Below are 27,154 nucleotides of genomic sequence, written 5' to 3'. Positions count from 1 at the left end.
CATCAGACCAGGCACCTTCTGTCTACAATGCACTTGGTGCCACCTCTTCCCTAGATAAGTGAGGCACTCAACCGTCCACGTGACGTAACGTGATTCATCAGACCGGACACAGGCAGCAAAGGATGTACCTGCCCCTATAACATACAGTCCCAGTTAAATAACATATTTCCCTCCCACTAAGCAGGGAGGAGGTATAATGGGGAGAACCACATCTCCCAGCATTTCTCTGGCACTTACATTCATTCCATGACATCACAGGTCTCCACTGCTGAGCGCTGCCTCTTTCTGCACTGGTCACATGATGGTGACCTCATCACAGGTCCTACCTCCACTTCCACTTCTGAAAAGATCACATGACTATGATGTCATCGAAGGTCCTTCAGCTATGGAGTGTAGACACAAACCAGTGTTCTAACAAAAATCCTTACTTCGTGAAAAAATACCTTACCCCTCGTGACTTCCGGGAGTTTGTGCCTCAACTTCCAGGGGTGTGCGCCTCAGCGCAAGCGCACTACCACGGCACGGGTAAGGTAAAATTACAGGGAGTGCTGACTCATGGACACCGCGCGTGCGCCCTCAGGGGTAATGAGATCTGACGGTCTTTTCTCCTTACCCTTACACTGCGCACGTGCCGATTGTGAAATCTCAGCCATCCGGGGGGTGGGTGGTGGGTGCAGCATATTGAGGTGCATAACCCTAACCCTAACCCTTGCAATGGTAAGGAGATTTCACAATCCGCGCATGCGCAGTGTAAGGGTAAGGAGAAAAGACCGTCAGATCTCCTTACCCCTGAAGGCGCAGCCTTCACCCCGGCATTGGTTCCCGATTGCCCTTCTTTTGACCACTTTTGGTAGATACTAAAATTCTGAATATTGGGAACACCGCTCAAGACTGACTGTTCTGAAGATGCTCTGACCCAGTTGTCTACACATCACAATTTCTTCCCTTGGTCACTCCGGTCCTTTTCTTTGCTTTCAACACATCAAATTCGAGAACTGACGGTTCACATGCTGCCTAATATTTAATAATACATTACGTTCCCCAGTTCTCGGTTTTAATGTTATGGCTGATCGGTGTACATGCCGTGATAAGAACAAATCTTTTCTGTAATATTTTCTATTTGCTTTTGGTCAACGAGCAGCAGAATGAAATGTCCCATCTCCATATATCCCGGGAAACAGGAGAATCCTAGGATACAATAATCAGTCCCATCCAGACCATTGAAATCTCCTTAGCAGCTTCTTCCCATCACATGAATAACTCGAGTTCCCTCTGCTGATTTCATTAGCATATGCAAGGAGAGAATTAGCAACAACAGCCTCCATAAATAGCCGCACAGAGACATCATTCATCATGTAACCGAGCTTGGTCCAAGCAATGTGAAGCCAGAAACTTGTGCAGCTCAACATGGCGGTGGGATGAGGATGGAGGGGCCAAAAAGTCCAAAAATCATAGGAATTAGACAGCTGTTCTTGTCGAGTGGAAGCTTCTCTAAAGTAGGAAAGTAGGAAAAGTAGGAAAAAAGTGACCCGCTGGAGGAACCGCTATGGGGTGCATTTGATGCCTTGTAGTCTAGTCTTCTGATAATTTCCTCCCCACATATTATACTTCCTGCATTCTTATTTTTGGTTATTTTCCTGGCTTTATGTTCTTGGTGGAGATATGGAGTTTCTACTAAAAGTGAATAGAAATTCCAATATGGATATAGGGGAATAGGAACCGCTGTGGGGTTTGACTTGACAAGTGGCAAAAGTGGAATGAAAATGTCAAATATTGTAAATTGTTCCATGCCCCCCCCCCCCCCAAAAAAAAAATATTTGATGGTTTTCTTCCCTCGCCACTTTTCAAAAAGTGTCATGAGAATACTAAGTTGCAATTTTTAGTGCAAATATGGTGAGTTTCAAAATTTGCAACTATAATATGTCAAATAACTGCCATAAAATGGATATTAGTCAGGAAGGCGCATGGAAAGGCAAAGACGTGCATAATTTATGAGAGGTGTGGGCATTGTAATAAATTTGGCACATGTGAAGCTGCAGTCAGTAAATTGTGGCCAGATGAATTGCACCAAATTTATTAAAAGGTACAATCTGGCCGATTTTCTCGATCTCGATTTTCTCGATCTAAAAGTCAGAAAATGTCGGCAAAGCTTTGCAAAATTTTCACAGTTTTCGAACTGTGTTCACTTCTGGATACACACTCTGTGTGGGGGCGTTATTTCCCGCACGGGACCTCGTGGCACACAGCGTAATAAATCCTCCTAATGCCGTGAGGCCCTGTAGCAGGAGCAGAGTTCCGGACGGGAAAAAAAACGCTCCCACGCGGAGTGTGTATCTCGGAGTGAACACGCTTGTCTGAAACTGGCCTTATATTAATGTTCCTGATGTGATGTCACACCTGTGCTGTCTGGTCTTAGCCAATCAAATACCTACCCTGCTGCTCCCTCTCCCCTCTCACAGCATGAACACTCAGAGAAAGACGGAGAGAAGCTTCAGCTGCATCCCCCTCCTCCCTGTCTTTACTATCTCAGACTAGATAGATTTTCCCAAATTTTTGCAAAAAACCCCCCAAAAAAAACACCCTGTCGATAGTGAGTAGTAATAAAGGCCTCCAGGCCTGCATCTTTGTACTTCTATTAAACCCAAAGACAGGGCGTAATAGGAAAACGCTGTGAGCACAAAGCACTGCAATACAGAAGCACTGCAGTGCACTGTACAAGTGATCACAGGTTCAAGTCCCCGAGTGGGTCAAAAAGTGCAAACATTTTGATAACGTTCTTAAAAATATTTAAAAAACATAAATACTAAAAATGAGACAACAAGAAACATTTGCCCATTTTTGGTCACCTAGAATAAAATGTCATCAAAAAGTGATATGTAAACACAAAATGGTACCAATAGAAACTACAGCTCACCCTGCTAAAAAGCCCCCTCACACAGCTCTGTAGATGAAAGGAAAGAAAAAAATATGGTGATGCAAAAAAAAAGTTTTTTAAAACTATTTTTAAAAGTCGTAAAACATAATAAAAACAAATTTGGTGCCGCCATAATCGTACTGACCCCCGGAATAAGGTTGTCATTTTTAGCGCATTGTGAATGCCCTAAAACTAACCTCACCAAAAAATGGCAGAATTGTGTTTTTTTCTTTTTCCAATTTCACCCCACAAAGTATTTCCCCATATTACAAAATAAGTAAATGAAATGGTGTCATTCAAACAAATACAACTTCTCCCGCAAACAAATGAGCGATGTGAATGGAAAAGTGAAAAAAAATTCTTACGGTTTTTGGAAAGTGGGAAGAAAAAAACCATGCATACATCCTTTGAGGGGTTAATCTCGGATATCACGGAGCTGATTAGTCTTTTACAATTTTTGCTCATTTAAAAAATTACCTGAGGTTTTCTTCGCCGTAATGGATTTCATTAGAAGACATTATTGACGGCTGAAACATCCGGCGTTGATGTTCAAAGCCGCGGCCTGCGGGTATTACCAGTTATATGAAGGGAATTAGCAGCCAAAACACCCATAATTCCAGTCCCCCCCCCCCTCCCTTAGTGATGCCGCTGACACAATCCAGAAAAGGACACAAGAATTAAGAAATAGATTTACAGAAAAGACACATTTTTAATTTCTTTTTTTTTTAACAATTTTTTAATAAAGAGGTATCTCCCAGGGAAAGAGAACCATCTCGCCAGCGCCACATTGTGGAAGTGTGTCCCAACGAGTCAGAGTCCGACCTTGTAACAAGCCTTGGGACATGAAGAGGGGAAAAATAGTATCCAGCTTGGCTATATGTGGCTAGATGATAAGTTGTCACTCTGGGATAACCCTAATAAAGGGGTGGTCCGAGTTATGTAAAAAATAAAATAAAATGATAAAGCAGTGTAAATCTGATGGTCAGCACTATATACATAAGCTACGCAAGTTTTAGGCAAAAAAAAAAAAAGCTATTTCCTCCTTTCCCTATTTCTGTCCTGGCCCTTTGTTGACATGTAGTTGCAGAGCTGTGGGGGCGTGTAACAACAATCTCTATTTGTGGGTGTCTGCCTTTCTCCTTCCCATGCTCTGCAAAGGGAGTGAATACAATTGCTGCCCTGTCTGCAGTCTGAGTGCTGGGATACTCATGTTGTATGTGTAGGACTACAAGTCCCAGCTGTACAGTACAATGGCATTGCTGATACACACGGGATTTTTCCCCTACTTGTTCTTCTGCAATACTCTGTAGACACTTCCTCACAGCCAGCAAAGGAGTATAGAGGAGAGAACTCCTCCGGTCTGTCAGCTCTGTGTCTGCAGGGTGAGGAGGGAGTCAAGTGCAGGGGGCGTGGCCAGCATATTAGGCAGTGCAGGGGGCGTGGCTTGTCACTCCAACCAGCACAACCCACAGTGCATCAGAGCAGGGAAAGAATCGGACATCACAGGTCATGTGACATCAGCTAACTCGGAGAACGGGGCCACTGGAGATGAAGTAGTTATAAACATACAAAAAAATATATATAACTTGGACAACCCCTTTAAGTATATTATGCTCACTACGAATAATTGTAATCATGGCCATAAATCACCTGTATGTATAGCAAATTGGTACGCTGCCGCCATGACGGTCCCGGACTACACCGGGCTACAGGATCAGACTACAACGGGCTGCAGGATAGGACTACACCGGGCTGCAGGATCGGACTACACCGGGCTGCAGGATCGGACTACACCGGGCTACAGGATCAGACTACAACAGGCTGCAGGATCAGACTACAACGGGCTGCAGGATCGGACTACACAGGGCTGCAGGATCAGACTACAACGGGCTGCAGGATCGGACTACACCGGGCTGCAAGATCTGACTACAACGGGCTGCAGGATCGGACTACACCGGGCTGCAAGATCTGACTACAACGGGCTGCAGGATCGGACTACACCGGGCTGCAGGATCGGACTACACGGGCTGCAGGATCGGACTACACGGGCTGCAGGATCGGACTACACAGGGCTGCAGGATCGGACTACACGGGCTGCAGGATCGGACTACACCGGGCTGCAAGATCTGACTACAACGGGCTGCAGGATCGGACTACACCGGGCTGCAAGATCTGACTACAACGGGCTGCAGGATCGGACTACACCGGGCTGCAGGATCGGACTACACGGGCTGCAGGATCGGACTACACGGGCTGCAGGATCGGACTACACAGGGCTGCAGGATCGGACTACACGGGCTGCAGGATCGGACTACACCGGGCTGCAAGATCTGACTACAACGGGCTGCAGGATCGGACTACACCGGGCTGCAAGATCTGACTACAACGGGCTGCAGGATCGGACTACACCGGGCTGCAGGATCGGACTACACGGGCTGCAGGATCGGACTACACGGGCTGCAGGATCGGACTACACAGGGCTGCAGGATCAGACTACACCGGGCTGCAGGATCGGACTACACCGGACTGCAGGATCAGACTACACCGGGCTGCAGGATCGGACTACACGGGCTGCAGGATCGGACTACACCGGGCTGCAGGATCGGACTACACGGGCTGCAGGATCGGACTACACGGGCTGCAGGATCGGACTACACGGGCTGCAGGATCGGACTACACTGGGCTGCAGGATCAGACTACACCGGGCTGCAGGATCAGACTACACCGAGCTTGCTTGTAGTCTGTAACCAAGGAGACGCATAAGTATGCATTGGAGAGGTTATCTGTAGGAGGAAAATTGCTTCATTTCCTTTAGATGCATTAGAGCCATAAAAACATGATTACAAAAGTCTGCACACCCTTCAAACATCATGATATAGCAGGTTTTCAGTACAATTTATTTGGAAGAGTGTGTGAGGTTTTTGCAAAAATAATTACAATTTTTATATTTTCTTTTACAATTTTAAATTTTTGAAGTATAATTGTTTTTTGCTCGCCCGTTCAGTCACCGGCAGAGGCTTGAACAGCTGCTTGGAAAAGCTGCCAGCAGTACCTCAGGAGCGGCCAGCGGCTTCTCCTCTGGAGTAGACCTTCCATGATTTATAAGATTCTCGCGGTCAGAACTTCTGCCAAGTCAGAGAATTCACTGGGAGATCAGAATGGATGAATACAGCAGTGGTCTCCAGCCTGAAGCCCTCCGGCTCTTGTGACACTACAACTCCCAACAGTCCCTGATAGCCTGCAGCTGTTGTCTGTGATGTAACTACAATTCCCAGCATGCCCTTACAGCCTGCAGCTCTCTACCTTTGTATGACTACATCTCCCATCATAGCCTGACAAACTTGAGCTTATTGCTACAGTTCCAAGCCTGCATGCTGGGAGTTATAGTTCTATGACATCCGGATGGAGATCCCTGGTCTCTACATTTTCGTAACGCACACTATTATTTTAACTCTAAAAACGCTGCTGGCCACTCTAATTTCCACCCTTTGCTCACCCTCCTGCAGCTCTAGTCTCTTCCCTTTGTGTAGGTGGGCAGTGGCTCGTCCCATGTGACCATCAAGCACCTGCATCTCCCAGGAGTCTTTGCAGTCAGCTCTTGTTAACCCTTTCCTGCCTTGCATAAACAGGAGGATTGTGGTATCTGCAGACTGGGTCTGATTATTGCAAATAAAAAAATAAAAAATCACTCCACCAGAATTGGGGAGATGAAGCTGCACGTCTCTAGGGACACCTTAGAAGTATCATAGCAATAGGTTAGGCTGTAATATCTCACATTTGCCTGTAGAGGGCAGCTAAACTCCCTAACAGGATCTGAAGTATCCACTAAACTACCCCAGGGGTAAGAGTGTAATCTGCTGCCATGATGTCACATGACACACTAAAAAAATTTTTTTCCTGTACCCTAGTCTTAAAGGAGCCCTAAGGAACAAAAAAGGAGGAGATGGAGGAAATATGTGAATTTTAAAATATATATATTTTTTTTCATATTTTCATGAAAATGAACTTTAGAACTACCGGACTGGTGAATCTCGAAACACAGAGGATTATATTGATCTCCTCCAATTTCTGATCTATTCTCCAGGGTGCTATTACTTTTGCAACAGCATTTTCTTTTCCGCCTACTCCATTGACCTATTTGTCATGGAAGGTGGACGTCTCCATATTGGACGCTGCTCCAGCTCTGGGTCGTATGCTCTGGGGATCTCCGTGGACTCATTACTGAGAGTATTGATAATCCGTCATCGCTCTGGGCGGCTTCCAAGGCAGCGCTAAGAGGTCGGCTCGCTCCACAGTCTGCCAATGCAATGCTGAAACGCGTTACTACCTAAGAGTAATATCTCCTTCTCTGGCTTACTCATCACTTCTCCGGCCTCGCAGGGATTCATTTATCATTGCATTATATCCAAGGAGGGAAGAAGTCTAAACTGGCCTTAAAGGGATCTGTGTTTCCTTAGTCTGTGCTGATGAACTCCTTGTTATAGCAAGATATTAAAAGGAGTTCATCAGCACAGACTAAGGAAACACAGATCCCTTTAAGGCCAGTTTAGATTTCTTCCCTCCTTGGATATAATGGTAGCGGTCTGAGGTCTGTTTTCTGATACACAGCTCCAAATGCCCTGCATAGACAGTTAGATGATAAAATTCTGCTACCTGAAGCCACCACTAGGGGGAGCTCACTGCATACATTGATGTCAATAATCACAGTATGCAATGAGCTCCCTCTAGTGGTGGCTGCCGGTAGACTGAATATTACCATGTAACTCTATGCAGGGGATTTGGTGCTCTGTGTCAGAACAAAAAGACTGTTATGTCTCCTGGTTTTTTCACCCTTTCTTCCCTTAAGTGCTGGAGCCAGACAATGCTCCACAGATGAGTAGGCGAGCGGTGAATACACCCCTTGATTTGTCCCATATGCCCCCTATGGATAAATCTGCCACATATCTGGTCCCTGAGTCATAATGCGCACAGTCAGCACTGCTGTAATCAGCCAGCTACATAATGCAACAGGCTGCACGTCATGTGCAACTCTCATCATCTTCACTATTAGAGGCGCAGAGAAAAGCCTCACTGAGCGTCCGTTCACTCCTGAGGTTTTGCTGCAGTTGTCGGTGATTTTATTTTCCATATTATTTCTTAAAGGTAATTGCTGATTGGACGCAGAGGGTGCGAGGGGCAATCACTGAGGAGATGGTCATGGAACTGACTGGTGGCAGCAGTGAGGAGGCAGCATCATGTGGAAATATGTAGGTAGCGTATGGTATAGTGGTTCTATTTATGCACAGCATGGCAGTAATATTTGGGCTCGGTACAGTGCAATTATTGGGGCACACTTGATTTGGACACGGTATAGATACATTATCTATAGATCATATGATTATGTAGTAATACTTGTCACTGTATGGTGGTATTATTTAGGCATGGCTTGATGGTGGTATTTAAACAGTGTATGGTGGTATTATTAAGGCACTTCCTTGCAGCATCGTGTGAATATTGTATGGTACACATGAGATATTGTTAGGATACAACATAATATTATTATTTGGTTGCTGTATGCTGGTATTATTCATACCCTATATGGCGGTACTACTTATATACTATATGGGTCTATTATTTGTGCATTACCAACATTTAAAATATTTCAGTTCTGCCCAGGAACATCTGCTAAATTCCCATATGCTGTCCAGTTCATGGGGCAGCCCAGTAGAGATCATGACTGTCAAATAGGAATGTATGGTGGTATTTGGACATTACATGGTGGTATTATTTAGGCACTGTATGATGGTGGTATTTGGACATTACATGGTGGTATTATTTAGGCACTGTATGATGGTGGTATTTGGACATTACATGGTGGTATTATTTAGGCACTGTATGATGGTGGTATTTGGACATTACATGGTGGTATTATTTAGGCACTGTGTAATGGTGGTATTTGGATATTACATGTCAGTATTATTTAGGCACTGTATGATGGTGGGATTTGGACTTTACATGTCGGTATTATTTAGGCACTGTATGATGGTGGGATTTGGACTTTACATGTCGGTATTATTTAGGCACTGTATAGTGGTGGTATTTGGACATTACATGGTGGTATTATTTAGGCACTGTATAGTGGTGGTATTTGGACATTACATGGTGGTATTATTTAGGCACTGTATAGTGGTGGTATTTGGACATTACATAGTGGTATTATTTAGGCATTGTATAGTGGTGGTTATTGGACATTACATGGTATTATTTAGGCACTGTATGACGGTGGTATTAGGACATTACATGGTGGTATTGTTTAGGCACTCTATGACGATGGTATTAGCACATTACATGGTGGTATTATTTAGGCACTGTATGATGGTGGTATTTGGACATTACATGGTGGTATTATTCAGGCACTGTATAATGGTGGTATTTGGACATTACATGGTGGTATTATTTAGGCACTGTATAATGGTGGTATTTGGATATTACATGTCAGTATTATTTAGGCACTGTATAGTGGTGGTATTTGGACATTACATGGTGGTATTATTTAGTCACTGTATAATGGTGGTATTTGGACTTTACATGGTGATATTATTTAGGCACTGCATGATGGTGGTATTTGGACATTACATGGTGGTATTATTTAGGCACTGTATGATGGTGGGATTTGGACATTACATGGTGGTATTATTTAGGCACTGTATAGTGGTGGTATTTGGACATTACATGGTGGTATTATTTAGGCACTGTATAGTGGTGGTATTTGGACATTACATAGTGGTATTATTTAGGCATTGTATAGTGGTGGTTATTGGACATTACATGGTATTATTTAGGCACTGTATGACGGTGGTATTAGGACATTACATGGTGGTATTGTTTAGGCACTCTATGACGATGGTATTAGCACATTACATGGTGGTATTATTTAGGCACTGTATGATGGTGGTATTTGGACATTACATGGTGGTATTATTCAGGCACTGTATAATGGTGGTATTTGGACATTACATGGTGGTATTATTTAGGCACTGTATAATGGTGGTATTTGGATATTACATGTCAGTATTATTTAGGCACTGTATAGTGGTGGTATTTGGACATTACATGGTGGTATTATTTAGTCACTGTATAATGGTGGTATTTGGACTTTACATGGTGATATTATTTAGGCACTGCATGATGGTGGTATTTGGACATTACATGGTGGTATTATTTAGGCACTGTATAGTGGTGGTATTTGGACATTACATGGTGGTATTATTTAGGCACTGTATAGTCGTGGTATTTGGACATTACATGGTGGTATTATTTAGGCACTGTATAGTGGTGGTATTTGGACATTACATGGTGGTATTATTTAGGCACTGTATGATGGTGGTATTTGGACTTTACATGGTAGTATTATTTAGGCACTGTATAGTGGTGGTATTTGGACTTTACATGGTGGTATTATTTAGGCACTGTATGATGGTGGTATTTGGACATTACATGGTGGTATTATTTAGGCACTGTATGATGGTGGTATTTGGACATTACATGGTGGTATTATTTAGGCACTGTATGATGGTGGTATTTGGACATTACATGGTGGTATTATTTAGGCACTGTGTAATGGTGGTATTTGGATATTACATGTCAGTATTATTTAGGCACTGTATGATGGTGGGATTTGGACTTTACATGTCGGTATTATTTAGGCACTGTATGATGGTGGGATTTGGACATTACATGGTGGTATTATTTAGGCACTGTATAGTGGTGGTATTTGGACATTACATGGTGGTATTATTTAGGCACTGTATAGTGGTGGTATTTGGACATTACATAGTGGTATTATTTAGGCATTGTATAGTGGTGGTTATTGGACATTACATGGTATTATTTAGGCACTGTATGACGGTGGTATTAGGACATTACATGGTGGTATTGTTTAGGCACTCTATGACGATGGTATTAGCACATTACATGGTGGTATTATTTAGGCACTGTATGATGGTGGTATTTGGACATTACATGGTGGTATTATTCAGGCACTGTATAATGGTGGTATTTGGACATTACATGGTGGTATTATTTAGGCACTGTATAATGGTGGTATTTGGATATTACATGTCAGTATTATTTAGGCACTGTATAGTGGTGGTATTTGGACATTACATGGTGGTATTATTTAGTCACTGTATAATGGTGGTATTTGGACTTTACATGGTGATATTATTTAGGCACTGCATGATGGTGGTATTTGGACATTACATGGTGGTATTATTTAGGCACTGTATAGTGGTGGTATTTGGACATTACATGGTGGTATTATTTAGGCACTGTATAGTCGTGGTATTTGGACATTACATGGTGGTATTATTTAGGCACTGTATAGTGGTGGTATTTGGACATTACATGGTGGTATTATTTAGGCACTGTATGATGGTGGTATTTGGACTTTACATGGTAGTATTATTTAGGCACTGTATAGTGGTGGTATTTGGACTTTACATGGTGGTATTATTTAGGCACTGTATGATGGTGGTATTTAGACATTACATGGTGGTATTATTTAGGCACTGTATGATGGTGGTATTTGGACTTTACATGGTGGTATTATTTAGGCACTGTATAGTGGTGGTATTTGGACTTTACATGGTGGTATTATTTAGGCACTGTATGATGGTGGTATTTAGACATTACATGGTGGTATTATTTAGGCACTGTATGATGGTGGTATTTGGACTTTACATGGTGGTATTATTTAGGCACTGTATGATGGTGGTAATTGGACATTACATGGTGGTATTATTTAGGCACTGTATAGTGGTGGTAATTGGACATTACATAGTGGTATTATTTATGCACTGTATGATGGTGGTTATTGGACATTACATGGTATTATTTAGGCACTGTATGACGATGGTATTAGCACATTACATGGTGGTATTATTTAGGCACTCTATGACAGTGGCATTAGCACATTACATGGTGGTATTATATAGGCAGCGTATGGTGGGGGTATTTGGACATTACATGGTGGTATTATTTAGGCACTATGATGGTGGTATTTGGACATTACATGGTGGTATTATTTAGGCACTATGATGGTGGTATTTGGACATTACATGGTGGTATTATTTAGGCACTCTATGACGGTGGCATTAGCACATTACATGGTGGTATTATTTAGGCACTATGATGGTGGTATTTGGACATTACATGGTGGTATTATTTAGGCAGCGTATGGTGGGGGTATTTGGACATTACATGGTGGTATTATTTAGGCACTGTATAGTGGTGGTATTTGGACATTACATGGTGGTATTATTTAGGCACTGTATGACGGTGGCATTAGCACATTACATGGTGGTATTATTTAGGCAGCGTATGGTGGTGACATTTTTGTGCTTTTGTAACAAACTGCATGCATTTTACTGTAAATTTCTGCATTTTTCTCATTTTGGGAATCGACTGCACATTTTTTTTACAAGGAGCGCATTATGTAACACATTTCACCTATAAACAGCACGAGACTGCCGCAAGTAGCAGAGAAACATCTCTGAGTTTTCATATAAATTTTCCCTGCTCCCTCTTCATAATTTCTGGTATATTTTTCAGGATATGTTCAGAGTACTGTCCTGATTTTGTCCTGCCGACACAGCTGAGGGTTTGTTACAGTGTCAGAGTCACTTTTAAAAGCAGAGCAACTCTGCTTTATGGGTTTTCCGAGGTCAATGAACGTTTCCATACACTGGCAGCAAGCAGAGATTGTGATAAGCTATTGAAACATTAAGTCTGGTAGAAAGTTGCAGAATGTTATTTCCAGTATACAATGGTTACGTCTACGTGACAGAGGACTCCAGCCCGTTATCACATGAGTGTTCAATGCAGATATTAGATATTTATTTGCTAATTCAGCTGATGGTTGTCTCACAGGCTAACTAGGGAGTGGGTGAATCTGAAGTGCTCTGTGCTGCTGTGGCCACTGTTTTATGGCAATCATCCTGTCTGTGATATCACATGTCCTAGTAGAGGTTTTGGTAGCATAAAGCTGCGGGGAGGGGGCGCAGGGCCGGTGGGGCTCCTGTGGCCGTAGCATTTATACAGCGTGAACTTTCCGATGTTCCAGTCTTCCCAGAACCGTCCTGCTCGTTCTTATGGCCTCTGGAGATCGGCTAACCGCAATGAATATTTTCCCAGAATCCTCCAGCAGCCGGATTAACAGGATTATAGAGAATCAATGGGCTGCATCTGGGAAGCAGGAAATATGTATTTACTGAGCAATCACCGTGTACAAGGAGATAACCTGAAATACACGGAGGTGTGCGCGCGTCCGGGCAGGACTGTAAACTGGTGGGTGGTGGGGGGGGGGGTGACGTGGACTTCAGGACCAGTGCACTAGTCATGCCTCATAACAAAACCCCCATCTATCTATCTATCTATCTATCTATCTATCTATCTATCTATCTATCTATTATCTATCTATCTCATATCTATCTATTATCTATCTATTATCTATCTATCTATCTATCTATCTATCTATCTATCTATCTATTATCTATCTATCTATCTATCTATCTATCTATCTATCTATCTATTATCTATCTATTATCTATCTATCTATTATCTATCTATCTATCTATCTATTTATCTATCATCCATTATCTATCTATCTATCTATCTATCTATCTATCTATCTATCTATCTATCTATCTATTTATCTGTCACGGACGTTCCCGCGACAGGTGGCAGGAGATCTGTGAGACTGGCAACACGTGGTTTGATCTGACATGTTTTCCATTTGGATTAAAGGACGTCTGTGTTGTTTCTGGTGCTCGCCGCTCCTTCTTCCCCAGGTGTGGCTATTGTGGTCATTTCATCTTCTCTATTTATTGTTGTTTCTCCCACAATGCTGTGCGGTTTATAGCTTCAGTTTTAGTTGAGGATAGCTGGTGTGTGGATCTCGGCTGAGTTCCTGGTGCTTCCATAGGCACTTGAAGTTAAGTGTTTTCTTTCCCTTTTGTATTTTGTTTGGGTTATTTTGTGTGTTGCATTTCCCTCTCATTTGTATTAAGGCCTGAGGGAGACTCCTGTCCGTCCTTCCTTTTGGAGGAACAGGTTGTCTCAGTCCTGACATTAGTACCAGGGTCCTATAGGGTGAGTTAGGACATTAGGTATTCCTGTGAATGAACTCACCTACCTCTGGGGTCTGTTCATACTGGTAGTTAGTCAGGACTTTCAGTAGGGTTTTACTAGGAGGTGTCCATCTCCTTTCCCTAGTTTCCAGGCCTTATTCCCTCACCCCTTTCCCTCCTATGTTCAGTGTGGTGTTTTCCTCCCACACCCGAACGTGACACTATCTATCTATCTATCTATCTATCTATCTATCTATCTATCTATCTATCTATCTATCTATCTATCAAATCCAGCCTCTAGCCATGCAGTCTGCCATTACCACAGCTGTATAACATCCAGCCTCTAGCAATGCAGTCTGCCATTATCACAGGTGTATAACATCCAGCTCCTAACCATGCAGTCTGCCATTACCACAGGTGTATTACATCCAGCTCCTAACCATGCAGTCTGCCATTACCACAGGTGTATTACATCCAGCCCCTAGCCATGCAATCTGCCATTACCACAGGTGTATAACATCCAGTCTCTCGCCATGCAGTCTGCCATTACCACAGGTGTATAACATCCAGCTCCTAACCATGCAGTCTGCCATTACCACAGGTGTATAACATTCAGCTCCTAACCATGCAGTCTGCCATTACCACAGGTGTATAACATCCAGCCCCTAGCCATGCAGTCTTCCATTACCACAGGTGTATAACATCCAGCCCCTAGCCATGCAGTCTGCCATTACCACAGGAGTATAACATTCAGCCTCTTGCCATGCAGTCTGCCATTACCACAGGTGTATAACATCCAGCCTCTCGCCATGCAGTCTTCCATTACCACAGGTGTATTACATCCAGCCCCTAGCCATGCAGTCTGCCATTACCACAGTGTATAACATTCAGCCTCTTGCCATGCAGTCTGCCATTACCACAGGTGTATAACATCCAGCCTCTCGCCATGCAGTCTACCATTACCACAGGAGTATAACATCCAGCTCCTAACCATGCAGTCTGCCATAACATCCAGCTCCTAACCATGCAGTCTGCCATTACCACAGGTGTATAACATCCAGCTCCTAACCATGCAGTCTGCCATTATCACAGGTGTATAACATCCAGCCTCTTGCCATGCAATCTACCATTACCACAGGAGTATAACATCCAGCCTCTCGCCATGCAATCTACCATTACCACAGGAGTATAACATCCAGCCTCTCGCCATGCAGTCTACCATTACCAAAGGAGTATAACATCCAGCTCCTAACCATGCAGTATGACATTACCACAAGTGTATAACATCCAGCTCCTAACCATGCAGTCTGCCATTACCACAGGTGTATAACATCCGGCCTCTCACCATGCAGTCTACCATTACCACAGGTGTATAACATCCAGCTCCTAACCATGCAGTCTGCCATTACCACAGGTGTATAACATCCAGCTCCTAACCATGCAGTCTGCCATTACCACAGTGTATAACATTCAGCCTCTTGCCATGCAGTCTGCCATTACCACAGGAGTATAACATCCAGCTCCTAACCATGCAGTCTGCCATTACCACAGGTGTATTACATCCAGCCCCTAGCCATGCAGTCTGCCATTACCACAGGTGTATAACATCCAGCCTCTCGCCATGCAGTCTACCATTACCACAGGAGTATAACATCCAGCTCCTAACCATGCAGTCTGCCATTACCACAGGTGTATAACATCCAGCTCCTAACCATGCAGTCTGCCATTACCACAGGTGTATAACATCCAGCTCCTAACCATGCAGTCTGCCATTATCACAGGTGTATAACATCCAGCCTCTTGCCATGCAATCTACCATTACCACAGGAGTATAACATCCAGCCTCTCGCCATGCAGTCTACCATTACCACAAGTGTATAACATCCAGCTCCTAACCATGCAGTCTGCCATTACCACAGGTGTATAACATCCGGCCTCTCACCATGCAGTCTACCATTACCACAGGTGTATAACATCCAGCCCCCATTGGAGAGAACTTGACTTGTCGCACAGCCCTGACCTCAATCCCATCCAACATCAAAAAGGCTCTCTCCTCCAACATCAGGGTCTGACCTCATCTATCTCCTATCTATCTATCTATCTATCTATCTATCTATCTATCTACTTATCTCATATTTATATGTCTGTCTGTCCATCCATCTGTCTATCCATCCATCCTAACCACCCTGGATGGTCAGGCTGGTCCTCTTTATGACCGTCCCGCTCTCCTAATTGCTGTCCATTCTCACGGGTCTTTATTGACCGCACTTCCGACTTGTCACTGATTGCATCTTCCTGAGATCATTACAGCAGACATTTCCTCTCTCCCTTCACCGCTCTTCCCTCCACAAGCTGCAGACAATTGTTATGCAAGTCCTGTCCCCTCCATACACAACACGGCGGAGGCGACTGAGTAAAAAAAAAAAAAAAAAAAAAACACCCGTGTGTGCGTCTGAAGGTTTGATGCAGCAAAGGCGGCAGCTGTGGCTTCCACTGCATCAAACTGTGGTTGATAAAGGAGGAGGGCGGCCGGGAGGGGGGAAGGAGCCGGTCGCATTGGAGAGGGAGAATGATGAGAAAATGTATGTAGAAGCAGCGCGCACCTCCGTGCTCCAGAGCCATGTCAGTGCACACTGCTAAATGGATTATATGCGGATTGACAGCAGCAGCGACATAGGAAGACAGAGCTGAGGTATTGTGGCGAGCCAGCCGGGCACTGCAGGCCTTCTGATGGAGAATATATTTTTGTAAGTACCAACCTCCGCCCATGGCTGCCTTATACCAAGGACGAGACCTGGCTCTTAAAGGCTGCGCCTCCCATGAATGGGTCCCTGCGTCCTAATTCTCCCATACCCCCATCTGTCCTGACATCTACAGCCCCCGATGGTCATGATATGGGTTTATGATGCTGGAGAGGGTGGTGGGTTTAAGGGTGGGGGGGGGGGGGGTGTCGTGCTGATGTCCTAAGGACGCGGAGGGGATTATAAAATCAGACTGACGCTGTAGTGAGGAATCTAAGAGATCTTGGACTGACGACTTATTTCATTTAGTAATAATCTGAATTAAATGTATCGAAATGATGGTCATTATTGGTGTCTTTCTCTTTAAAAGCTATGGAGGCCTTTGAGGGCAATATTTTTTTATTATTGCATTTTACTTATTTTGGGCTAAAAAATATTTTTTCTTTTCTATTGGTCTTTATTAAAGGGCTTGTCTCATCTCAGACATTGATGGCAATTCCTAGCGATGTGGTCAGATAGGTGCAGGTCCCACCTCTAGAACCTGTTTCTGTCTCCAGAACGAGCCCCCAAAGTGAAGAATGGTGCACCGCCCGTGTGCACTCGGCTATTTTCAGAAATCCCATAGTGTTGAATGAAGAGCTGTCACCCTCCAGTTACCGCTATAGAAGTCCCAAATATAACAGAGAGCCGGCTCCTCTATTTCTGGCAGTACCATAGAGGTGAATAGAGGGGTGGCCGTGCATTCCAAGGGGTGCTCTCCATTCAACACTATTGGACTCCTTTCCTTCACTTCGGAGGCCTCCTTTCTGGAGATCGGAGCAGGTCCCAGAGGTGGAACCCGCACCTGTCTGACATTGATGGCAAATCCTTTATCCCTTTTATAATTTCCAACAGTTTTTCCTCTCCAGATTTCTGCTTCACTGCATCTGCGGACTTCTCCTGCTCAGTGAAGCGGTCAGGGAGCTGCTCTGATGGCTTGATGTGTAGCCTTTATCTCTGAACTCCTGACAGCTCATAAATACTCGTTATAGCTAAACTCTTTTGAAACTGATATTAATATAAATATTATCAATTATTTTTCTTATGTATTATTATTATTTATGATTTATTTATTTTAAGAGGCGAGATGAGGGATCAGGTTACAGTTGCGGCCCATTAATGTATGTATATAGAGAGAGGAGAAGCTTCTGAAGGGCGATAGAGGCATAGAAAACGAAGTAGATTCAGCAGCAGGATCTCTGTGTTTCTCTTTCACCTCGGTGCTGGATTCACGGCTACACTGCTGAGTACTGCTCTGTTATGTCTTCCCCGCTGCTACTTCTCAGGGTGTAACACAGAGAGGTTGGGGAGCAGGATCTCCTCTTTTTTTGTGCTGTGAATGGGAGACATCATAGCAGCAGCTCAGAAAAAACCTGACAATTAGAGCCTGCCGAGGTGGAGACTTGGATAAAGGCAGAATCCAAACCATAGAATGGCCAGATATAGAGGCCCTCCTAGACACACACGACCTGAAAGGTCACCTGAAATGGCTTAAGAATTGTAATCTGAACTGAAGCTTTAAAATTCCCCAATCTGTTGTTTTCTTATGTGAAGAGATTATACCGCACACCACATATGGAGATGCTCAGGGGCCCAATAGATAAGGGGCCCCTGTCACATTACAAACAGCTTTCTACTGTCTATTAGAATGCAAGTAAGGGGAAATTACTGAACGTGTGGGGATGCTCTATGATGAGCTAATGGTAAGATTGGGGCCCATATTGTGCTTTGCCCACGGGCCCTATATTATCTGTGTCCACCCCCTGTAAATGAGTCATGTGACTCTGAAGCCCCACCCACTTTACCTAGCAAATAAGTCTGTGTTGGACAAAGTGTTGGTGGCACTCCACAAACCCCACCCGAACACCAAAGGGCTGATCTTAATCTCAGGGTGCAGCTGCGCTCCTCTTCCCTGACTGCAGGGGGCAGCATGTTGGCAGATACCCTGTCCTTTCTGATAGTTTTTGAGCTTCAATGTGGGAATAAATAGGGATGTCATGTCAAGGAAAGAAGCTGAAAGTACCAGATGGTATGTGGACCCTCCTCCCCATGAGGGCCATGAGGCACTAGTCAGTGCATGGACCCTCCTCCCTATGAGGGCTATGAGGCACCAGTTGGTGCATGGACCCTCCTCCCCATGAGGCACCATTTAGTGCATGGGCACTCCTCTCCATGAGGGCCATGAGGCACTAGTTGGTGCATGGACCCTCCTCCCCATGAGAGCCATGAGGCACCAGTTGGTGCATGGACCCTCCTCCCCATGAGGACCATGAGGCACTGGTTGGTGCACGGACCCTCCTCCCCATGAGGCATTAGTTGGTGCACAGACCCTCCTGCACATGAGGACCATGAGGCACCAGTTGGTGCATGGACCCTCCTCCCCATAAGGACCATCAGGCACAAGTTGGTGTATGGACCCTCCTCCCCATAAGGGCCATGAGGCAATGAGAGCCATGAGGCACTAGTTGGTGCATGGACCCTCCTCCCCATAAGGACCATCAGGCACTAGTTGGTGCATGGACCCTCCTCCCCATGAGGCATCAGTTGGTGCACGGACCCTCCTCCCCATGATGCATCAGTTGGTGCATGGACACTCCTCTCCATGAAAGTGCCAGATGGTATGTGAAACCTCCTCCCCATGAGAACCATGAGGCACCATTTGGTGCATGGCCACTCCTCACCATGAGGACCACGAAGCACTAGTCAGTGCATGGACCCTCTTCCCCATGAGGGCCATGTGGCACCATTTGGTGCATGGACACTCCTCCCCATGAGGCAATTTGAGCCATGAGGCACTAGTTGGTGCATGGACCCTCCTCCCCATGAGGCATCAGTTGGTGCACAGACCCTCCTCCCCATAAGGACAATGAGGCAATTTGAGCCATGAGGCACTAGTTGGTGCATGGACCCTCCTCCCCATGGGGCATCAGTCGGTGCACAGACCCTCCTCCCCATAAGGACAATGAGGCAATTTGAGCCATGAGGCACTAGTTGGTGCATGGACCCTCCTCCCCATGAAGCATCAGTTGGTGCATGGACCCTCCTCCCCATGAGGCATCACTTGGTGCATGGACCCTCCTCCCCATGAGGCATCAGTTGGTGCATGGACCCTCCTCCCCATGAGGCACTAGTTGGTGCATGGACCCTCCTCCCCATGAGGCATCAGTTGGTGCATGGACCCTCCTCCCCATGAGGCACTAGTTGGTGCATGGACCCTCCTCCCCATGAGGCACTAGTTGGTGCATGGACCCTCCTCCCCATGAAGCATCAGTTGGTGCATGGACCCTCCTCCCCATGAAGCATCAGTTGGTGCATGGACCCTCCTCCCCATGAAGCATCAGTTGGTGCATGGACCCTCCTCCCCATGAAGCATCAGTTGGTGCATGGACCCTCCTCCCCATGAGGCTGGTGCATGTTATTGTAGCAGTGTGTTTCTTTAAGATGTGGTAAAAAACAAAGTAAGAGTTTGGTTGGTTCATCGTCTCAATCTTTTTTATCGGTTTGTTACATTGTTTATATCTTTTTTATTATCGTATAATCTGATGTCATCACATTTGGGGAGATTTGCTAATATTGGGGTCAAGTATGTCAGTGACCCTTGGCTGATCGGAAAGCTGACGTGTTATAAGTCATAGTGGGCTTTCAAAATGTTGGGTAAAAAACACTGGGGTAATTACACTGGTAAATCCCCCACATCATAAGCAGCAGTATTATGTCCAAAAGAGGGTAGAGTCCTGAGATAAACTGTGAAAACTGATATAAAAGGGTCAAAATTCCAGGATACTGAGGGATAGTTCTGAGATAAGTGAAAATTCTTAGATAAAATGTAGGACTTCTTGGATAATAAGGACGTTTTGCTGCAAAACCCCTTTGCGACAAAATCTGCACCTTAAATACACCAAAAAGTGGCGTATATTTCTTCATAAATGACCCCTGAGTGTTTTAGAAAAAAAAGTGAAAATTGTAAGATAAAAAGGGTAAAAATGTAAGACAAAGTAAACTTCTGAAATAAAGAGTGAGAATTCTATAGAAGTGAACATTCAGAGACAAAATTGGAGAGTTCTTAGATAAAAAGCCAAAAGAATTCTTTTCATCACTTTTTCTCTAATTTGCTTAAACTTTTAATCCAAAATGTTCCTTTTGTCTTATAAATGTGTTGCAAACAAGATTCTTTAAAAAAAAAAAAACCCGCCTCGACCTGTTAGAATCAGTGACTCTCAGAACCCAGACTGTGAGCCTTCCAATCGCGATGAGGTGGACCGCAAAATGGAACAATTTAGCCAATTTTTTAATTTCCTGTTTAGGAGCTGATTTTTTTCCCCATTAAGAAGAATTTTGTCTTAAAGAGGTTTTCTGAGTTAAAATGCAAATTGCTAAATGGCAGGGAATTGTTCACTGTCTGGCAGTATTTGGCCACTGTCTGGCAGCATTATGTTGTCACTCTGGTGGGATTATTTAGTCACTGCATAGCGGTATTTTTCATGGAAAATATGATTCGCCGCGAAGCCGAATTTCCTCGTGCTTTGTGGTAGCAAAAATCGATTTTCCCTGAAATAATGTAAAAAATAAATAAAAATAATCATATTTACCTCATCCATTTGCTTGCGACAAGACGGACGCCGCCATCTTGATTGAAGATCTTGCACGAAACCTCATGTGCGGTGATGTATGACGACACCCCGCCGGCTGACGTCATCACGGTCCGAGTGAGATTTCGCGCTCACTCTTCAATCAAGATGGTGGCAGCGGGCTCGTCACGAGCAAATGGATGAGGTGAGTATGATGTAATTTTTAATTATTTTTATTTTACACTGTAATATTGCTATCAGATGCCGCGATCAGCTATGAACGGAGCACAATGACGGGGGTGGGGGTGTCATTGTACCTACTACTTGCAAAAAATGCGCTTCTTGACGAAAATCTGGCGAAGCAGCCAAATCGAATTTTGCAATACTTTGCTCATCTCTAATTATTTTGTTGGTGTACATTGGCATTAATTGGTCACTATCTGGCGGTATTACTTAAGCACTATATGGGTGTATTATCTGGTTACTATATGGCGGTATTATTTGGTCTTTAAATGGTGGTATTATTTTTTCACTTGATGACTGTATTATTGGAGCAATGTATGACAGTATTGTTTGCTCACAACATGGTTTTATTGGAGCACCGTATGGTGGTTTATTGTGTGGCTCTGTACAGTATATTATCATTGCAGTCCATGTAATCGTTATTTGGCCAACATATGGAAGTGATATTTACCACACTGTATGGCACTTATAATTTGGTGCTGTTGTACAGTTACTTTTACTCCACCATATAGGGGTCCACTCTACTATATAGGGGTCCACTCCACCATATAGGCGTACACTCCACCATATAGGGGTCCACTCTACCATATAGGGGTCCACTCCACCATATAGGGGTCCACTCCACCATATAGGGGTCCATTCTACTATATAGGGGTCCACTCCACCATATAGGGGTCCTCTCCACCATATAGGGGTCAACTCTACTATATAGGGGTCCACTCCATCATATAGAGGTCCACTCCATCATATAGAGATCCACTGCACCATATAGGCATACACTCCACCATATAGGGGTACACTCTACTATATAGGGGTCCACTCCACCATATAGGGGTCCACTCCACCATATACGGGTCCACTCCACCATATGGATGTACACTCCACCATATAGGCGTACACTCCACCATATAGGGGTCCACTCCACCATATAGGGGTCCACTCCACCATATAGAGGTCCACTCCACCATATAGGCGTACAATCCACCATATAGGAGTACACTCTACTATATAGGGATGCACTCTACTATATAGGGGTCCACTCTACCATCTAGGGGTCCACTGTACCATATTGGGGTCCACCCCACCATATAGGGGTCCACTCCACCATATAGGAATACACTCCACCATATAGGGATACACTCTACTATATAGGGGTACACTCCACCATATAGGGGTCCACTCCACCATATAGGGGTCCACTCTACTATATAGGGGTCCACTCCACCATATAGGGGTACACTCCACCATATAGGGGTCCACTCTACTATATAGGGGTCCACTCCACCATATAGGCGTACACTCCACCATATAGGGGTCCACTCTACCATATAGGGGTCCACTCCACCATATAGGGGTCCACTCCACCATATAGGGGTCCATTCTACTATATAGGGGTCCACTCTACCATATAGGGGTCCTCTCCACCATATAGGGGTCAACTCTACTATATAGGGGTCCACTCCATCATATAGAGGTCCACTCCATCATATAGAGATCCACTGCACCATATAGGCATACACTCCACCATATAGGGGTACACTCTACTATATAGGGGTCCACTCCACCATATAGGGGTCCACTCCACCATATACGGGTCCACTCCACCATATGGATGTACACTCCACCATATAGGCGTACACTCCACCATATAGGGGTCCACTCCACCATATAGGGGTCCACTCCACCATATAGAGGTCCACTCCACCATATAGGCGTACAATCCACCATATAGGAGTACACTCTACTATATAGGGATGCACTCTACTATATAGGGGTCCACTCTACCATCTAGGGGTCCACTGTACCATATTGGGGTCCACCCCACCATATAGGGGTCCACTCCACCATATAGGAATACACTCCACCATATAGGGATACACTCTACTATATAGGGGTACACTCCACCATATAGGGGTCCACTCCATCATATAAAGGGTCCACTCCACCATATAGGCATACACTCCACCATATAGGGGTACACTCTACTATATAGGGGTCCACTCCACCATATAGGGGTACACTCCACCATATAGGGGTCCACTCCACCATATAGGGGTCCACTCCACCATATAGAGGTCCACTCCACCATATGGATGTACACTCCACCATATAGGGGTCCACTCTACTATATAGGGGTCCACTCCACCATATAGGGGTCCACTCCACCATATGGATGTACACTCCACCATATAGGGGTCCACTCCACCATATAGGGGTCCACTCCACCATATAGGGGTACACTCTACTATATAGGGATGCACTCTACTATCTAGGGGTCCACTCTACCATCTAGGGGTCCACTGTACCATATTGGGGTCCACCCCACCATATAGGGGTCCACTCCACCATATAGGAATACACTCTACCATATAGGGGTCCACTCTACTATATATGGGTACACTCCACCATATAGGGGTCCACTCCATCATATAGAGGTCCACTCCACCATATAGGCATACACTCCACAATATAGGGGTACACTCTACTATATAGGGGTCCACTCCACCATATAGAAGTACACTCCACCATATAGGCGTACACTCCACCATATAGGCGTACAATCCACCATATAGGGGTACACTCTACTATATAGGGATGCACTCTACTATATAGGGGTCCACTCTACCATCTAGGGGTCCACTGTACCATATTGGGATCCACCCCACCATATAGAGGTCCACTCCACCATATAGGAATACACTCTACCATATAGGGGTCCACTCCACCATATATGGGTCCACTCCACCATATAGGGGTCCACTCCACCATATAGGGGTCCACTCCATCATATGGGGGTACACTCCACCATATAGGGGTCCACTCCACCATATAGGGGTCCACTCTACCATATAGGAATACACTCCACCATATAGGGGTACACTCCACCATATAGGGGTACACTCCACCATATAGGAAAACACTCTACCATATGGGGGTCCACTCCACCATATAGGCGTACACTCCACCATATAGTAATACACTCCACCATATAGGGGTACACTCCACCATATAGGAATACACTACACCATATATGGGTCCACTCCACCATATAGGGGGTCCACTCTACTATATAGGGGTCCACTCCACCATATAGGGGTCCACTCCACCATATGGACGTACACTCCACCATATAGGGGTCCACTCCATCATATAGAGGTCCACTCCACCATATAGGCATACACTCCACCATATAGGGGTACACTCTACTATATAGGGGTCCACTCCACCATATGGATGTACACTCCACCAAATAGGGGTCCACTCCACCATATAGGGGTCCACTCCACCATATAGAGGCCCACTCCACCATATAGGCATACAATCCACCATATAGGGGTACACTCTATTATATAGGGATACACTCTACTATATAGGAGTCCACTCTACCATCTAGGGGTTCACTGTACCATATTGGGGTCCACCCCACCATATAGGGGTCCACTCCACCATATAGGAATACACTCCACCATATAGGGGTCCACTCCACCATATAGGGATACACTCCACCATATAGGGATACACTCCACCATATATGGGTCCACTCCACCATATAGGGGTCCACTCCACCATATAAGAATACACTCCACCATATAGGAATACACTCTACCATGTAGGGGTCCACTCCACCATATAGGACTACACTCCACTATATAGGGGTACACTCCACCATATAGGAATACACTCTACCATATAGGCGTACACTCCACCATATAGGAATACACTCCACCATATAGGGGTACACTCCACCATATAGGAATACACTATACCATATATGGGTCCACTCCACCATATAGAGGCCCACTTTACCATATAGGCATACAATCCACCATATAGGGGTACACTCTACTATATAGGGGTACACTCTACTATATAGGGATACACTCTACTATATAGGGGTCCACTCTACCATCTAGGGGTCCACTCTACCATATTGGGGTCCACCCCACCATATAGGGGTCCACTCCACCATATAGGAATACACTACACCATATATGGGTCCACTCCACCATATAGAGGCCCACTTTACCATATAGGCATTCAATCCACCATATAGGGGTACACTCTACTATATAGGGATACACTCTACTATATAGGGGTCCACTCTACCATCTAGGGGTCCACTGTACCATATTGGGGTCCACCCCACCATATAGGGGTCCACTCCACCATATAGGAATACACTCCACCATATAGGGGTCCACTCCACCATATAGGGATACACTACACCATATAGGGGTCCACTCCACCATATAGGGGTCCACTCCACCATATAAGAATACACTCCACCATAGAGGGGTCCACTCCACTATATAGGGGTCCACTCTACCATATAGGGGTCCACTCCACCATATAGGGGTACACTCCACCATATTGGAGTACACTCCACCATATAGGGGTACACTCCACCATATAGGCGTACACTCCACCATATAGAGGTCCACTCCACCATATAGAGGTTCACTCCACCATATAGGGGTACACTCCACCATATAGAGGTCCACTCCACCATATAGGGGTACACTCCACCATATAGAGGTCCACTCCACCATATGGATGTACACTCCACCATATAGGGATACACTCCACCATATAGGGGTACACTCCACCATATAGAGATCCACTCTACCATATAGAGGTCCACTCCACCATATAGAGGTCCACTCCACCATATAGGGGTCCACTCCACCATATAAGAATACACTCCACCATATAGAGGTCCGCTCCACCATATAGGCGTACACTCCACCATATAGGGGTCCACTCCACCATATAAGAATACACTCCACCATATAGAGGTCCACTCCACCATATAGGCGTACACTCCACCATATAGGCGTACACTCCACCATATAGGCGTACACTCCACCATATAGGCGTACACTCCACCATATAGGGGTCCACTCCACCATATAGGGATACACTCCACCATATAGGGGTCCACTCCACCATATAGGGGTCCACTCTACCATATAGGAGTACACTCCACCATATAAGGGTACACTCTACCATATAGGGGTACATTCTACCATATAGGGGTACACTCCACGATATAGGCGTACACTCCACCATATAGAGGTCCACTCCACCATATAGCGGTCCACTCCACCATATAGGGGTACACTCCACCATATAGGGGTACACTCCACCATATAGTGGTACACTCCACCATATAGAGATCCACTCTACCATATAGAGGTCCACTCCACCATATAGAGGTCCACTCCACCATATAGGGGTACACTCCACCATATAGGGGTACCCTCCACCATATAGGGATACACTCCACCATATAGGGGTTCACTCCACCATATAGGGGTTCACTCCACCATATAGGCGTAAACTCCACCATATAGGGGTCCACTCCACCATATAGGGGTCCACTCCACCATATAGGCGTACATCCACCATATAGGAATACACTCCACCATATAGGGGTACACTCCACCATATAGGAATACACTCTACCTTATAGGGGTCCACTTCACCATACAGGGGTCCACTCCACCATATAGGGGTCCACTCTACCATATAGGGGTACAC

General features: G+C 45.0%; 1 protein-coding gene across 4 annotated transcripts in view; it reads left to right on the top strand.

Annotated features, from left to right (window-relative positions):
* LOC120996568 (beta-arrestin-1) overlaps positions 1-27,154 on the top strand; it is a 150,846-nt gene that overhangs the window by 22,221 nt on the left and 101,471 nt on the right. For 2 of the 4 annotated variants that reach the window (XM_040426557.1, XM_040426556.1), the window contains exon 2: positions 8,057-8,160. The exons of 1 other annotated variant lie outside the window; for it this stretch is intronic. In XM_040426557.1, coding sequence (XP_040282491.1) covers positions 8,105-8,160 — 56 coding nt within the window. In that variant the 5' untranslated portion in view covers positions 8,057-8,104. Of the gene's footprint in view, positions 1-8,056; positions 8,161-16,621; positions 16,770-27,154 lie in introns of those variants that run through there. One more of the 4 variants, XM_040426560.1, reaches the window with a different exon arrangement.

This window comes from Bufo bufo, chromosome 3, assembly GCF_905171765.1.
Source record: "Bufo bufo chromosome 3, aBufBuf1.1, whole genome shotgun sequence".
Lineage (NCBI taxonomy): Eukaryota > Metazoa > Chordata > Amphibia > Anura > Bufonidae > Bufo > Bufo bufo.
The sequence above is the reverse complement of the archived record's forward strand: the minus strand, read 5'-3'. Positions and strand labels throughout refer to the sequence as shown.